The sequence below is a fragment of the Rhinolophus hipposideros genome, assembly GCF_964194185.1.
Source record: "Rhinolophus hipposideros genome assembly, chromosome: 14".
NCBI lineage: Eukaryota > Metazoa > Chordata > Mammalia > Chiroptera > Rhinolophidae > Rhinolophus > Rhinolophus hipposideros.
Window position 1 is genome coordinate 53,703,738 of NC_138060.1, and position 14,506 is coordinate 53,718,243.

The following is a 14,506-nucleotide window of genomic DNA, read 5'->3' on the forward strand; positions in this document are numbered from 1 at the left end:
TCGGAATATTTCCGTGTGTATCGGTAGCTGTACCTGCTTGCCTGCTTCCTCTGTTCCCCACTCCACTCCCCACGGCCTGTACCCTGGAGAGACCCGTTCTTGTCTGTCATCCTGGCGTAATTAACAGTCTGTGATTGTGCTCTCGCTCCTTCTCAGAAACAGCCTGGTCTGGATGATAACTTACCTGGCCACCCATCTATAACTGGGTCATGGTCAGGTTTTGAGGGGTACATTTGAGAGGGAGTAAAATGAGAGGTTAACATTTGAGAAGCCACTTGTCCAAACTTCCTTGGACTTTATGAAATTGAGTTCCAGGAGACCAGCTTACTTGTCTGCTTGAATATCCTTAAGACAAGATGTGTCATGGCTTCTAAAGGAGGGGGTTAAAGAGCCCAGACATTTCACCTCCCAGCCCCAGAGCCATACTGCTTTTCGTTTTCTTTGGGGGCTCTTCTTGTCCTTATCTCATACCATTCTAGAGTTGCTCCTTCATTCTGTCACTCACTCTTGCCCTCATGTTGCACTGTCTTCCAGCTTTACCCCCATCACTTCTCTGATTTTGAAATAGACCATTACTCTATACATCTTATTCTGCTTTTTGCCACAAGACATGAGAAATCCTTGTCCCTCTGACTTATCCATTATTTCGTAGGGAAAGGACATGACCCCGAGCTTTCAAAGGATGCCTTTAGCTTTACTCTGTGTCCAGAGTCACACACAGAGAGGAGGGTTCTGACTCAGTAAACCACTAGTCCACTTCTGCTTTTGTTTGGCCAGAATTTGGTCAGATAATTCTGCCTTCTGGCCTCACCATAACAAACACACCAAAAAAACCCAGTTCTGGTCTGTATTGGTTGACATCCTGCATAGACACATAAGAAATCACCAGTATGTATGTAGTTCAGATGTTAATAGAGACACACGTCCCCAAATTTCCATGCTGATGGGCAAGCTCTGATGAAGAAACACCCATCCCAAACCCTGTCACGGTCATGTTGAAGTTTTATTGCATTAACGGAGTGTGCGATGCGTCACTATGTAGATAAGAAACTTCATGTGCAAGGTTTTCTGATTTAACACCGACAACAATGCCAAGTTAAATAGCTCATTGGAATGAAATAAAGACTTCCCTGGGGCTCAGACAGAGACAACAGCTGGTGGCTTGAAGAGCTTGCCTGGGTCTTAGTTCTTTAAAGTCCAGACAGGGTGATTGGCAAGGCCGTTGAATTAGCGACTGCAACTGGTTTCTGTCTCCCCTGCCTCCTATGATTCTAAACCTCCGCTGTGCCCTTCTCCCTTGGGAATGGAAAGGCTGGAAGCAGGTGTGGGTTGAGTGGAAGTGGCCTTGGCATATGACTGGGGAAGGACTTCTGAGTCCTCGTGTCCCAGGGCTAACTGCAGGAAATAGTCGGGAGTGCCCTCTACCTGTGTCCTACTCCCTGGGCTTAGCTGCCAATATACTCCAACAATGAAAGAAAATGCTTGTGCATGGTGATAAAAAACAGAGCCCTTTTATTTGAAAACATTTTTTAAAAAAAGATAGTTTTTTTTTTTTTAACCAGCAGTTGTAAACTGGTGGACTTTGAAAAGGATATAGCCTACAAAAATTTTTGTTTGTCCTGCACAGCACGTTTGTTTGTTTGTTTTAATTTTCAATATGAGTCAGTTTGTTGTCATTTAAAAAATAGGCCTTTTAAGTAAAATTTTAGATTTTTGGCTTCTCTTGAAAAATGGGAAAGTTGGCTTTCCCTGGGTCAGGCTTCCTCTTCACAGCAGTTGACAACCCCTGGGTAGGAGCTGCTCCTTTAGCAGGGTCTATAGACTCATTTGCCACTGTCTCCACCATTCCCTATTGCTTCCTAGACACTGAAGCCAAGTGTCACTGCCACTTGTCAGCATACTTACACTGTTATTTGCTTTTTCTTATACGTGTTATATCACCTGCCTGCATCCCATTGGCATGTGGGTTTGAGACCCCTGATTTAAAATAATAGGTACTGGATTAAGCTGTCATTAAAGAAGAGCCAGTGTAACCTGGCTGTGTTTCCTCTTCTGTCAAGTAGTCTTATGAGTTCTACCTGGTTGTAACCTATATTTTCAACCTCACTTTGTATTGTTAAAAACAGTGCCTCGTTCTCCGGGGATGGGTCCATTTGTTTTCCCTTTGGTGGGGCGCTGGGAAGGGGGACGGAGCCAGTTAGCTCTGGTCTCACATTGACTGGGGGCTCTGCATCACTGCTGGGAAGGGAAGTCAGGTATTTTACTGTTTCCCTAGGCATTCTGGCTTATGGGGCTAAGAGACAGAGCTGCTGTCTAGCCTCTGAGGGGCCTGGGGGCAAGTGTGTCTAAAGCCAGTGGGCTGGAGGAGAGCGAGGGCCTCCTGTGTGAGGGCAGACACTGAACGCTTTGTTGCAACTCGACTTGGTTGCAGATGGGCTCTTACTTCGGCTCCTCCTTATGTGCAGTTGACCTGAACGCAGACGGCCTCTCTGACCTGCTGGTGGGGGCCCCCATGTTTTCTGAGATCAGGGATGAGGGGCAGGTCACCGTCTACATCAACAGAGGAAACGTGAGTACAGTGCTGGGCGACATGTGGACGGGGTGTGGGAGAGGGACATTGCCCAGTGGGCGTTGTTTGAACATTCCTCTGGGCCACGCACTGGGCCCCATTGCCCAGTGTTCCATCAATGAAACATTGTATACGATGTTACAACTGCAAACATACAGGGATCAAGAAAAATCTTAATGGCTGTGGTTTGGATGCTTACTGTGTACCAGGAACTGCTCCTCCCTCTTTCTGTGAATTATTTCAGTGCAGTGTGTACATGGTATTAGGGGTCCCCATTTTTCAGGTGAAAAAAACGGAGGATCAGAGAGGTTAAGTAACCTGCCCCAAATCACACAGCTAAGACGTGATGGGGCTGGGATGTGAACGTAGGGAAGCTGGCTTCAGAGCTGGCTGGCTTCAACTCTCGGTTGTGTTGCCTTCCTGGGCACATATACAACACCTGCCTAGGGAAGCAGAGAAGCCTTCTCAGAGGACACAATGGCTGGAAGGAATCTTGAAGGAATAGGAGTTAGGCAGACGGGCTGGAGTGGGCTGGGAGCTGGGCGAGTGGGTTGAAGTATGAGCAGCAGGAGCATTTAGTTCACCATGGGGGTTGGGTGGGGGCAATGCAGTGACCAAGGGTCATAATCACGACATCCCTTATTTTGCAGAATCGTGAAAGGCATGGGATGGGGTCAGAAAGATGCCTCTGCCTCTCTTTAGCTGAGCAGAGGGTGGGCAGGGACAGGCGGCAGGAGACCAGTGAGAAAGAATCTGGAAGTAAGAGTGTTCAACAAGCGGGAAATAGTTAAAGGAATAAATTTGGGTACCACAGCCTTTGAGCTAACATGAGAGAATGCTTATGAGATAATCAGTGAAAAGACAGGATAAAAACTGTGTGTACAAACAACCTTTTAAAATACACAGGATACATAGGGAATGTTATGAACAGATCTCCCTGGGTGGTTGTGCTTGGGTAGAGGTTTAGTTTTATCTTTATCCAAATATGAAATACTTCCATAATAAAAAAAAGGGAGTACTTTTCAGCAGCGACCAAGGTGCTAGTTATCCCAAATGGGAGAGAGCAATGGTGTTTAACTACCACCAGGTGGGCAGATATCAGAGAGACAGGGCAGCTATTCAAAGAGAAGTCAGGGAACTTTAGAGCCTTTGGAGTTTCCTGGATGTTTGCAAACTCTGTGAGGTGGATCTCAACCTGGGAGGGGGGAAGCTTCCTGGTATCCGTTGCTGCGATTATGAGCACCTGCGTCCCCACTGACGTTCACGGAAGGGGGACAGGCACAGCACGGGGAGAAACGAAGTGGTCATCATGAAGATGAGAACAGCAGGCCCTCGGCAGCTGCCAGCCACACTGCTTGCAGGAGATGGAAGCATTTGTGTGGGTGTGAACTTGTCTGAGGCAATACTGCAACCAGACCACCAGCCTGACGATATGTCTCAATCTGGGTGTGGACACGGAGCAGGATGATTCCCCAGACCTTCCCTGGACACGTTTCACCCACACATCTCAGCCCCTCAACCAATGTTTCCAATGCCACGTGCTCACTCTAAATGCCAGGGTACTCTTATTTCTGTCCAGCCTTTTCCTCTTTGATTAGTGGTTGCAAAGCAGTGTGGAGGAGTTTGGAAAAAGCGATGCCTGGTGCTCGGGAGACCTGCATTGGAAGCTTGGTTTTTGTCACTGATTAGCCTGTGTGACGTGGACAAAGAGCTTACAACTGGTGGCTCAGTTTCCTCCTCTGTGAAGTGGGGAGAGTCCGAAGGTCTTCCTCACAGAGTCCTTGTGCAATGGAAATGAAGAGGTGGACACACAGTGCCTGGTGCATACAAGAAATCACTTATGGGTGCTTCTTCTGCTCACCGTATTAATGGAAGAAATCATTACATAGTTCTGTTGTTGGGGGGGCGTCCATTGATGTAAGAAATCATCACATGCTTATGGTTGCTAAGTTGCAAGAGGTTTGTGTTTCGAGTGAAAAAAGATTTGGTCATGGCAAAAGCCGCGTGCTCCCTGAGGTGCACAGTGAGTCCAGCGTATGTCTGCACTGGGGCAGGTTCAGCCACTCTCGTGCCCCAGACCATCAGATTGTGTCTTAACCCTCGGACAGTCACATAGCAATGGTTGGGGAATAGAGTGGATATCCTCAAATGGCTTTTCTTACCACCATCACCATCACCCTCCTCCCTCTGTTGGTTGGGGTGTGCTCAGGACGTTCAGACCACGCCTGATAATAAGCACTGATGTGCGTACTCCCACCCCCACCCCAGCCAAGAACTACTGGCTACGGGGTGTTTGGAACCGTGACTCCCTCTGTCATAATACTAATACACGCACTCTACAAAACAGCTTTACAAACGTCCCCAAAAGCAGGAGAGAAGAATAGAAATTGTATTTCTGTTTAAAACATATTTGGGGCAAAAATGCTATGCCAGACAGAAAGCTGAGAGGATACTGCGGGAGAGGTAGGTGGGCAGGTGGGTTCTGTTATAGCGCAGTAGGACAAGGGGGAGATTACGTTACTCCTAGCGTGAATTATCCTTCCCAGTAAAAGGTGTCTCAAGTTGTTGGACACCGTCATGCTGCCCAGGTCCCAGGGACTCATCTTGTCACCAGGAGAGAGAGGTCTGGGTGCCTGTGATTCTGCCCAGGTGTTTCCTGTCCATCAGTGTGCACTAGAGGGGTGGTATTGCCAGCTCTGGTTTTTATATTGTGTTTTTAGTTCTGTTTTTTGTTTTGTTTTCCGTTTTTTCCTCCATCCTGTTTTCCCAGGGGGCTCTAGAGGAGCAGCTGGTCCTGAACGGGGACGGCGCCTACAACGCACACTTTGGGGAAAGCATCGCCAGCCTGGGTGACCTTGATGATGACGGGTTCCCAGGTCAGTGAGCTCATGCCTGCCCTCTAACTTTGCCCTTACGTGATGCACTCCCGGATCTCCCTGCCTGCTTGGAAGGCCGGTCAATGCACACTGGGGAGGGAGGACACCTTTTAGAGACATGTTCTCTGTGTCGATGCTCAGGGCTGAGCTCTGAGCCCCCTGGAGTTGTGCTTCTGTGTAGTGCCTTCTCATCAGCTCAGTGGGACTGGGGTGCAAGTGAGCCTTGGGCTGCTCCACTGGGGCTTCTTATGGAAGAGAAGTTCAAAACACATGAGGAGAGAAGGTCACACTCTCCCCTGATAGTGACAGCCTGCGGGACTGACTGACGATTGAATGTGTCAGGTTTGGGGGGAGGGGCATACCTGATGTCTACTTCTGTTTGGACATCGGTAGCCTTCCCCATCTTGGCTTCTCTTTCTGGTCTTTTAAATACCTCCTCCCCTCACTGTATATGCAGTACTCAGACCTCAGGACCTGTGGAAGCCATGTCACTAGGGAGATGGCTAAGGTGGAACATGGGCTGGGGGGCAGCTCTTGCCTCAGACCAGACGTCCAGGCTCCTTTCATTCCCTCACACCCCTGGCCAGAGAGGGCTTCATATGGAGAGAGGAGACCTCCCCTGGAGGTGGTGGGTGCATGCCCTTCACACTTGACCTCACTTCTGCAGACACATGACTTGTGTTAGAAGCAAAGGGAACAAAGTCAGGAAGACCTAGGCTTTGTTCCAGGAGTTGTCAGTTTGTCAGAGTAATGTTGATTTTTGTGTGAAGTGAATACCATTTTATACAATTCCCTTATCCAGGAATAGAGTTGACTTTCTCAGTTGTGCAATAACCATTGTCTATGGAATTCCCCTCTCTGAGAAACAGAAATGAGGGCAGGAGGTTTGTATTTATTTTATTGGATGGCTCAACGATTTTTCCTAGAAGGATGAGCTAGAAACTTTTCTAGAGCTAAACTTTTCTGAGCTTCCATAATTTTCTTTTTAACTTTTTTTTTTTTCTGCTGGGAGCTTCTGTGCCTAAGTTGATGCTTGAACCACCAGCAACCAAGAAATTTCGGATATGGAGGGGTTCACGCATGATGGCAGGAATCGGCCCTTGTGTTATTCTGTGTGGCTTTTCTAACCCATAGCTGTTTTTCTCCCCTTAGATGTGGCTATTGGTGCACCCAAGGAAGACGACTTCTCCGGTGCAGTCTATATCTATCACGGTGACGCCAGTGGGATAGTCCCTCAGTACTCAATGGTAATTGGTGTGAGAGTGACATGGTAACTGTTCACACATTCATTTGACAAACATGTAGGGATCCTTTACTCTGCGCCACCTCCTGGGGTACAGAGGACCCCACAACATTGTTCCTGCCTTTAGCCTTCCCACCCTCTAGTGAAAGGCAAAAACAAATGCTATTGCTTATTAGAAACAAAAACTTATAGACTCCTGAGTTTGCTCACATTCAGGGATGCATTCTACCTACAGATTATATCCAAATTCTTGCCCAGATTTAGAGCTGTTTATTAAGGAGAAGAGACTTTATGTATTTATTTTTTTGTTACTCCTTTGTCAACCATCTGTACTAAGCCAAAGGAATATACTGTAAAATATAATCTAGAAAGATAGCGGTCCAGGGAGGAAGGGCCTGAAAGCTATCACAGGGCCGTTGTCACAATTGGCATTGAAATGAGGAGCTGGTTAAGCTCTGCCCTTGTGCCCCATACTTGGGACATGGAAGTGGTGAGTTCTGTTTTTTGCCAGATCAGCTTGGTGTTCAATCCTGCTGATGGTGTCAAACCCAGTCCATGGGAAAAGAGGAAGTCATGCTGTCGGCAGAAGCGTCATCAGGATATTTGTGGATCTCTGTGTGTAGAGTGGCACAGGCCTGTGTCTTTCTCCCAGTGGGTCAGTGACAAAAAGGGACTGAGCACAGAGATATTTCTCATCAGCAAATACGGATTTATCGAGCGCTCATTATGAGCTTATTACTTCCTACTCAATGCTTGTACTTCTCGTCACAGAGAGGCTGGTCTCATATCTTGATTATTGCTAAGGAAACAAAAATTTTAACTGAGTCTTGTTCTTATAAAGTGTTCTATAAATGTTCTGTAAAATGAGAGTAGTAAAGTATCAAAAACCTGTTCATGCACTAAAGTTTCTCAGTAAGAAAAAAAAGACTTTACAAGTGGGTTTTAAGAGGCAGTACGTAAATGGAAGTTCAGTTTATAGGTTCATAATTGTTCTTGCTGCACATGTAAGTTGGTTAATGAAGGGCCGAGGGTTGTTGCCTGTAGAGCTTCAGGTTCTCTGTGTGCTGGGGCCTCCTGCTCAGCTCACTGACTCTAAGAGACATACTGCTCAGAGTATACCTGCCCTGCCCCTTTCTTGCCTCTCATCCTCGTAATAGCCCTGGGAGATGGCTACCTTTATTACTCCCCTTTTATTTATGAGGTGACTATGGCCCGGGGAGGTTAGTTAACCTGCCCAAGGTCACTAGCCAGTAAGTGGCAATACGGTGACTGAAACCGCCAGCCTGACTCCCAAACCTTTTATTGGAACCATTGTCCTCAACACGTAGGAAAAAGGGGCACTCGGGGAGGCTCAGCTGGAAAACTTAGGAATGTAGAAACTGATTTGGGTGTGAGACAGACACACTCCAAGGGGCATTTATTTACAGAGATCATCCTCTTTTCATTAGAAATGAATAATTGATAGTGGGGATAAACTCTTAGGTCATTCAGCTGCTGTGGCAGGAAGAAGAAGGCTTCAGGCGCAGTCTGGGAGTCACATCCATGTCCCAAGGGCTTCTCTGGGTCAGGGCCACTGTGCCCGGTGTCATAAGCTGACTGTTCTTCCACATTACTCTTTAACTCATTCCTCTTTTTCCAGTTCACCATGAAAAGTGTTGATTTTAAGATCCTTGTGTGCCTTTCTCCATTTGAGAGCCCTCTGGGCATGTCATGGCTGCCCCTGTCATCTTTCTCCTGACACATTGAAAGTCACCAGGGGGCCCCATCCTTGGGCAGTCACCAGGGTCACTCTCCACGCATCCTCCTGGAAGCTTGTTCCCGGACCTCGGAAGCTAATCACACAGGGAGGCAACCTGTGAGAGACCCCTGCTTCCCGTACTCCCCCAGCCCTCCAGTGTTTTGTTTTGTTGCTGGGTGGAACCCTGCAGGGAGCTGACGTGTAGATTTTGTGGTCAGCCTGGAGTGTCTTCAGTAGGAAGCAGGGGTCAGCAGTCAGAACCTGTCCTGCCTTGGTCAGCAGGCCGGCTGCCTTGCTCGCTTTGACAAGGAGAAGTGGTTTGGGGCTCTTTTAAAAAAAAAAGAGAGAGAAAAAGAAGAAAACAAAAAGAAACAACTATGATTATACTTTTCCAAGCTGCTAATATGTATGTGATAAGGTCAGCGATTTAAAAGGGGGTAAAAAATCCTTTCACGACAGGATTCTTCAGGGCCCACGTCTGGACAGAGCAGCCATTGTGTGGGTGAACTCGAGAAGGAAATCAGGAACAACCCTGGGCAAGGGAATCGCTTTTCTTTGGCCCAGATCTGTATTATTTCTACTGGATAAATTGTGAGATCAGAGTAAAGTTCTTACATATTGCTCTTTAACTCATTCCTCTTTTTCAAGTTGACTACGAGGAGTGTTGATTTTAAGATCCTCTTGTGCCTTTCTCCATTTGAGAGCCCTCTGGGCATGTCGTGGCGGCTTCTGTGATCTTTCTCCTGCCACGAGGACACTGCATGTAAACCTGGTCAAGCGGAGGTTTTCCAAGGCTCCTGGTTTTCATTTAGGGTTATTAGCACCGAGCAGACTTATCTTCCTGGCTTTATGGCATAATGGCCTGCAGATGTCTGTGGGATAACTTAAGCCTGCATCGCCACCCCCAAACGGACCACCCCTTCACTCTTCCCCCTCATCCCAGCCGCAGCATACCTTAGCAATGCAATCCCAGGGCAAACTGCTGCTCGCGTTGATGGACTTCAGAGCTGAGATGGTCTGCTTCAAGATGTGGCTTTTAAGAAATACGCAGACACACATACATGTTTGTTTAGACAGAGCCATGTGGGGATGTGGGCTCTGCCTGGTAGCAAGAAACATTTCTTTAGTGTTTCCTACAGTGTTCTGATTTGTACTCTGATACTATGCGCATTTCCTGTTGGATGGCTTAAGTGAAGATAGCAAGTGGATAGTTATTTGTAGTTATTGGCTGCTGGGGGCCGGGGAACATCCCTGGCGTCTCCATCTGTAAATCCTAAGGAAACTCCCCCTCCTCAGCCTCATGACTTCCCTGCAGGATGACGCAGTAAGGAAAAGGATGAGGATAAAGCCCCGAGGGATCCCCTGGAGATTTGTGAACCTGGTTCTGATGAGGATTTTGCTGCATGGCATGAAAACAAAGCGTTTCTCTTATCATCCACAATGAGGGCATTGTGGAGGAAGCCTCCCCAAGGAGACTGTCTAGATAAAGGGAAGAAGGAACAGGTCTAATCCCAGAAGATGGGACTTTTCTGATTCAGGAAGGTTGATATCTCTGTGAGGAACGGCACCACACAAATGTTGATGTATCATTATACATGATACGTCATATAGAACAAATCTTCTTGAACCAATGTGGCATGTGTTAACATATGTTGAACTTAATGATGAATAAAAAGTAAGCATTGATGCTGGTATGCCCCATGATGGTAGGGCTGTGAACTCTGAATGGTTAAGAGCTGTCTTTTAGAGTGGAGGGTCAGCTTCAGCTCATTTTTTGGGGTTTCCTACAGTGCATGGAAAGTTCAGGACCATGGGGTTCTAGATTTACTGTGAAAAACTGTTTCATCTTATTAGTGAAGCTCAGAGTTCTTCTTGTTGGCTTGATGGAGAGGTGGCTTCCATGTGACCATCTTGGCCATTTAGACATGCTAATGGCTTGCCACCTAGGGAAAGACTCTAATGTGTGCCTCTTAGCGGAGGAGTGTTACATATTGGGTACATGTTTGGGTAGAGTCATATAAGGGAAAATATGTTGTGATAATTTCAGCCAGCTGTGCTTGTGTGAAAACAAAACAAAACCTTGGTTAGAAATGGAAGCTAAACTTTATGCATTTCAAACTTCGTTCCACATGTCAAAACATTAACATATTAGGTAGATTTTTCATTAGCACTGAACTTAGAAAAAATTGTACATGATAACATTTGGCTCCGAAGTGTGTTGCTAAAGATTCCTGATCAAATTAGAACGATATTTTATTTTTATTTTTCCTTTCAACAATGTCAAGACCAAGTGTCCTAGGGAAGCTCGGCGGAAATAGCCGCGGGGTCTTATTTGTGACTGTTCTCCTTTCCGGTGACTCAATTTCCCTATTGTCTGTTTCAGAGACTGTCAGGGCAGAAGATAAATCCAGTTCTACGGATGTTTGGGCAGTCCATATCAGGAGGAATTGACATGGATGGAAATGGCTATCCTGGTAAGCTATTTTTCTTTAAAGGCAGATGAGATAAATGAAGAAAAATGCCCAAGGCAGAATAATTGCCCGTCTGGTTTAAGCCGCGGTTGTATCTATTTAGGATTAGGGAAATTCACACACTAAAAGGGGGTGTTTTGTCTGGTGTTTGATTTTAAGGTGAAAGTGTTGATGTTTATTTTGGAGTTTTAAAATGATCTACTCTGAAGGGCTGAAAGCACTGGAGGGTGATGTTTTCAGTGGTTCCTGTGGCAGCAAGTCTTTCTAATGAAGAAAAAAGCACTGTCCACATATAAAGTGACAAATAGTGAAAGCTCATGTTTTCCTTGATATTTAACCATATTCAGAAGCTTCTTACTCTTGAGAGGGGGGAAAAAGAAGCTAAGCAGCAGCCCCCATGCCCTGCCAAACCCCACTACATGAAAATTATTGACAGAAAGATTTAGAGCAAAAAGAAAATCATGTCCTCTCACTGATGGATGAACAGAACTTCACCATTCAAGGCTGGCTGGCTTGTCTTCAGGGTTATTTAACGCCTTGTGGTGGTTGAGGCGAATTAAATGAAAATGTACGATTTCAAACCCCAATCCCAAGTGATATCCGGTGCAGGTAAAATTGGGCAGTGGAGTAGTGGTTCTTTTGGTGTTTGAAGGGGTCGGAGTGGGATGAGGTTAGGAAACAAAGATAAGAATGTGGAAAAAAAAATCCAAAATTATCATGGAATGCAGAAAAAATTTCCCTGAAACTGTAGGTCATCTTGCTATTTTGAGAAAAAATTTCTTTCCACTTAAAATGCCTCCGAAGGAGCTAGGAAAACAAATGCAATTCTGGAGGGCACCAAATTCTGTAGTTTCTTACAGACAGAGGAGTTTCAATCATCCCTCATAACTTTGCGGAGACAGGAGTGTGAATAGAAAAAGGTCAGTGTGGAAGTGTGTGGCCCTGTAGGAAGACCCCTCATGATCTTGTTCCAGGCAATTTATGGCCATCCCTAAATAATACCTTACATTGGTTTAGCATTTTAATATATGCAAAATGCTTCCACATGCAATGTACATCTTTTTTAAATTTTTATTGGGGAATATTGGGGAACAGTGTGTTTTTCCAGGACCCGTCAGCTCCAAGTCAGGTTGTTGTTTTCACTCTAGTTGTGGAGGGTACAACTCACTGGCCTATATGGGAACCGAACCGGCGACCTTGCTGTTATGAGCACTGCGCTCTAACCACTGAGCAAACCGGCTTCCCAGGGGTTTCTGTTAGAGGGGAAAAAAGGCAGAGAGCTACTAGATGAGTGAATACTTCCTAAATTAAAGTTCTTTAGGAATAAACATTACCAGCTAACGCTTGTGTCTTGGTTTGACATTTACCAAGTATTTTCAAGAATTTTCTTATTTAAATATCTGATTTTATATATTACATTTAATACATATTTAAATATTTAAAAATTATTATATTTAATAAATATTTAGTATTTAATACATATTTCTTGATTTAAGTATTATGACATATTATCAGCTTTGGAAGAAGACGTGGGGTAATTATCTTTGTTGTATAGACGAGGACACTGAGAGACTCTGAGGTCACGTAGAGTAAGGTGTGAAGTGGAAATGATTCACATGTTTTACAGACCTTGGAGCTTCTCCCAAGTCATCTAATTCCAGGTATCCCTCTTTGATTCACTGATGTCCAAAAGAAATATAATGTGAGCCACATACGTAATTTAAAATACTCTAGAAACCACATAAGAAAGATAAAAAGAAACAGGTGAAATTAATTTTAATGTTTTATTTAGTTCAATATATCCGACATGTTTCCCCGAAAATAAGACCTAACTGGAAAATAAGCCCTAGCATGACTTTTCAGGATGACATCCCCTGAGCATAAGCCCTAATGCGTCTTTTGGAGCAAGAATTAATATAAGACCCGGTCTTATTTTTGGGGAAACACGGTATTATCATTTTAACATATAACCAATATAAAATTCTTAATGAGATAGCTAATGTTTTTTCATACTAGGTCTTTGAAATCAGCTTGTATGTTACACTCAGACATGTCAGTGTAGACGAGCTACATTTCGAGGTCCAACAGCCACATCTGGTGGGTGATTGGCTGCCATATGGGACAGTGTGGCTCTAACTCTTACAAAATCATATATCCCAGAGGATGGCTGTCAGGGGCCCCCTAATCTCAGGGCCAGGCCTCCATTGCTGTGGAGCACCTTGCCAGGGGTTGGGTAGGATGGGCTGTAACAAATTTCTAAATATGTATGTATACCTGCTTTTCAGATGTAACTGTTGGAGCCTTCATGTCTGACAGTGTTGTTCTTCTGAGGTAAGATGCTTCTCTCTTGCTTCTTGGGTTACATTCTTCATAGATGAGGGCTGGAATTTGGTGGTGGGGGCACAGGGGAGTTATTCACCATTAGTTAGCAGTTCCCTCTGTTCTCCTTGCAAATGGAGGTGCTTAGTAAAGGAGAATGCTACCTTCGTTCTCATTATTCTCTGTCTCAGCGTTTCCAGCTGCTGGACCTCCAATGGCTTACAGATGTGAGATGATAGCATCCCTGAAGCTTCTAGACAGAATTTTTTTTTGCGGGGGGGCGGGCTGAGCCCCAGGGGTTTTTGCTATGAACAACCCCTTTCATTAATGTGCTATACACAGAATATCGTTTCCCATGGGTGCCATGACAAGGAAGTGTCCAAGAGGCTGGGAAGCACTGTCCGGTCCTCTCTCTTCATCCCCACACCCTGCATTCCCACCTCATCAGTCTCCAGCTCCCCAAGGATGGGGAGCCTCTGCCTGTGGGCTAGTCCTTTGTTTTCTGGTGGCAGCAGAGGTGGGGGATGTCCAGTGCTTGCTGAAGCCCATGCGGTCTGGATTTCTCCTACAGAGGCCAGTGGGCTGCCATCCCACCCGTGAACCATCTCCAAGTATTTCTGTCTATATGAGTCAGAGAAGGCAGAATTACACTTTGGAGTGGGAGTCAACTCTTAGGTTTTGTTAATAACCTGATGGCAGAACGTTCTAAAATCGGCTAGTAGGATCTTAGAACTGGAAGGGATCCCAGAGACCATTTCGTTCCACACCCTAGATTCTTCTCATTCAGCAGTGCCTTTCTCCAAGTTTTTACTACCAGGCCACACAGCCTCTTCGTGAAAGAAGTGCCCCTCTGTGGGTGGGGGCTTAATAGCTTCTTAGGGAACCAGTTAATCTCCAGGTGAATCAAAATACTAAATTGTTGAAGAGGCAGAATAGCTTTGAGGTTAAGAGTGTAAACTCTGGGGCTAGATGGTCTGACTTCCAGCCCTGACTCTACCCTTAGGAGGTAAGTTTCCTGGACAAGTCTGGTCACCTCTCTTTCAGCATTCTCATCTATTAAACAAAGTAACGGTATGGACCCCATCAGGTTCTTGGGAGAACTCAGTGAGTTAGTCCATGTAAAATGCATAGAACAGTGCCTGGAGTAAGTGCTCAATACATGCTAGCAATGTTGACATACATTGGGTTAATTTTTGCCTCCCTAAAATTCTGCTTCTGGGTCCCCTATCTTCTATGTAGAAGCCTTCAGTATTTGAAGGTGGTAATTGTGTCCCTGTTATGACCCAGCTA

At 45.6% G+C, this 14,506-nt stretch overlaps 1 protein-coding gene across 3 annotated transcripts in view; it reads left to right on the forward strand.

Annotated features, from left to right (window-relative positions):
• The window catches only part of ITGA9 (integrin subunit alpha 9), a 299,963-nt gene that overhangs the window by 56,745 nt on the left and 228,712 nt on the right, over window positions 1–14,506 (forward strand). For all 3 annotated transcript variants that reach the window (XM_081071751.1, XM_081071750.1, XM_081071749.1), the window contains exons 9-13: window positions 2,432–2,569; window positions 5,340–5,445; window positions 6,598–6,692; window positions 10,810–10,900; window positions 13,183–13,228. In XM_081071751.1, the coding sequence (XP_080927877.1) occupies window positions 2,432–2,569; window positions 5,340–5,445; window positions 6,598–6,692; window positions 10,810–10,900; window positions 13,183–13,228 (476 nt within the window). The remainder of the gene's footprint in view (window positions 1–2,431; window positions 2,570–5,339; window positions 5,446–6,597; window positions 6,693–10,809; window positions 10,901–13,182; window positions 13,229–14,506) is intronic.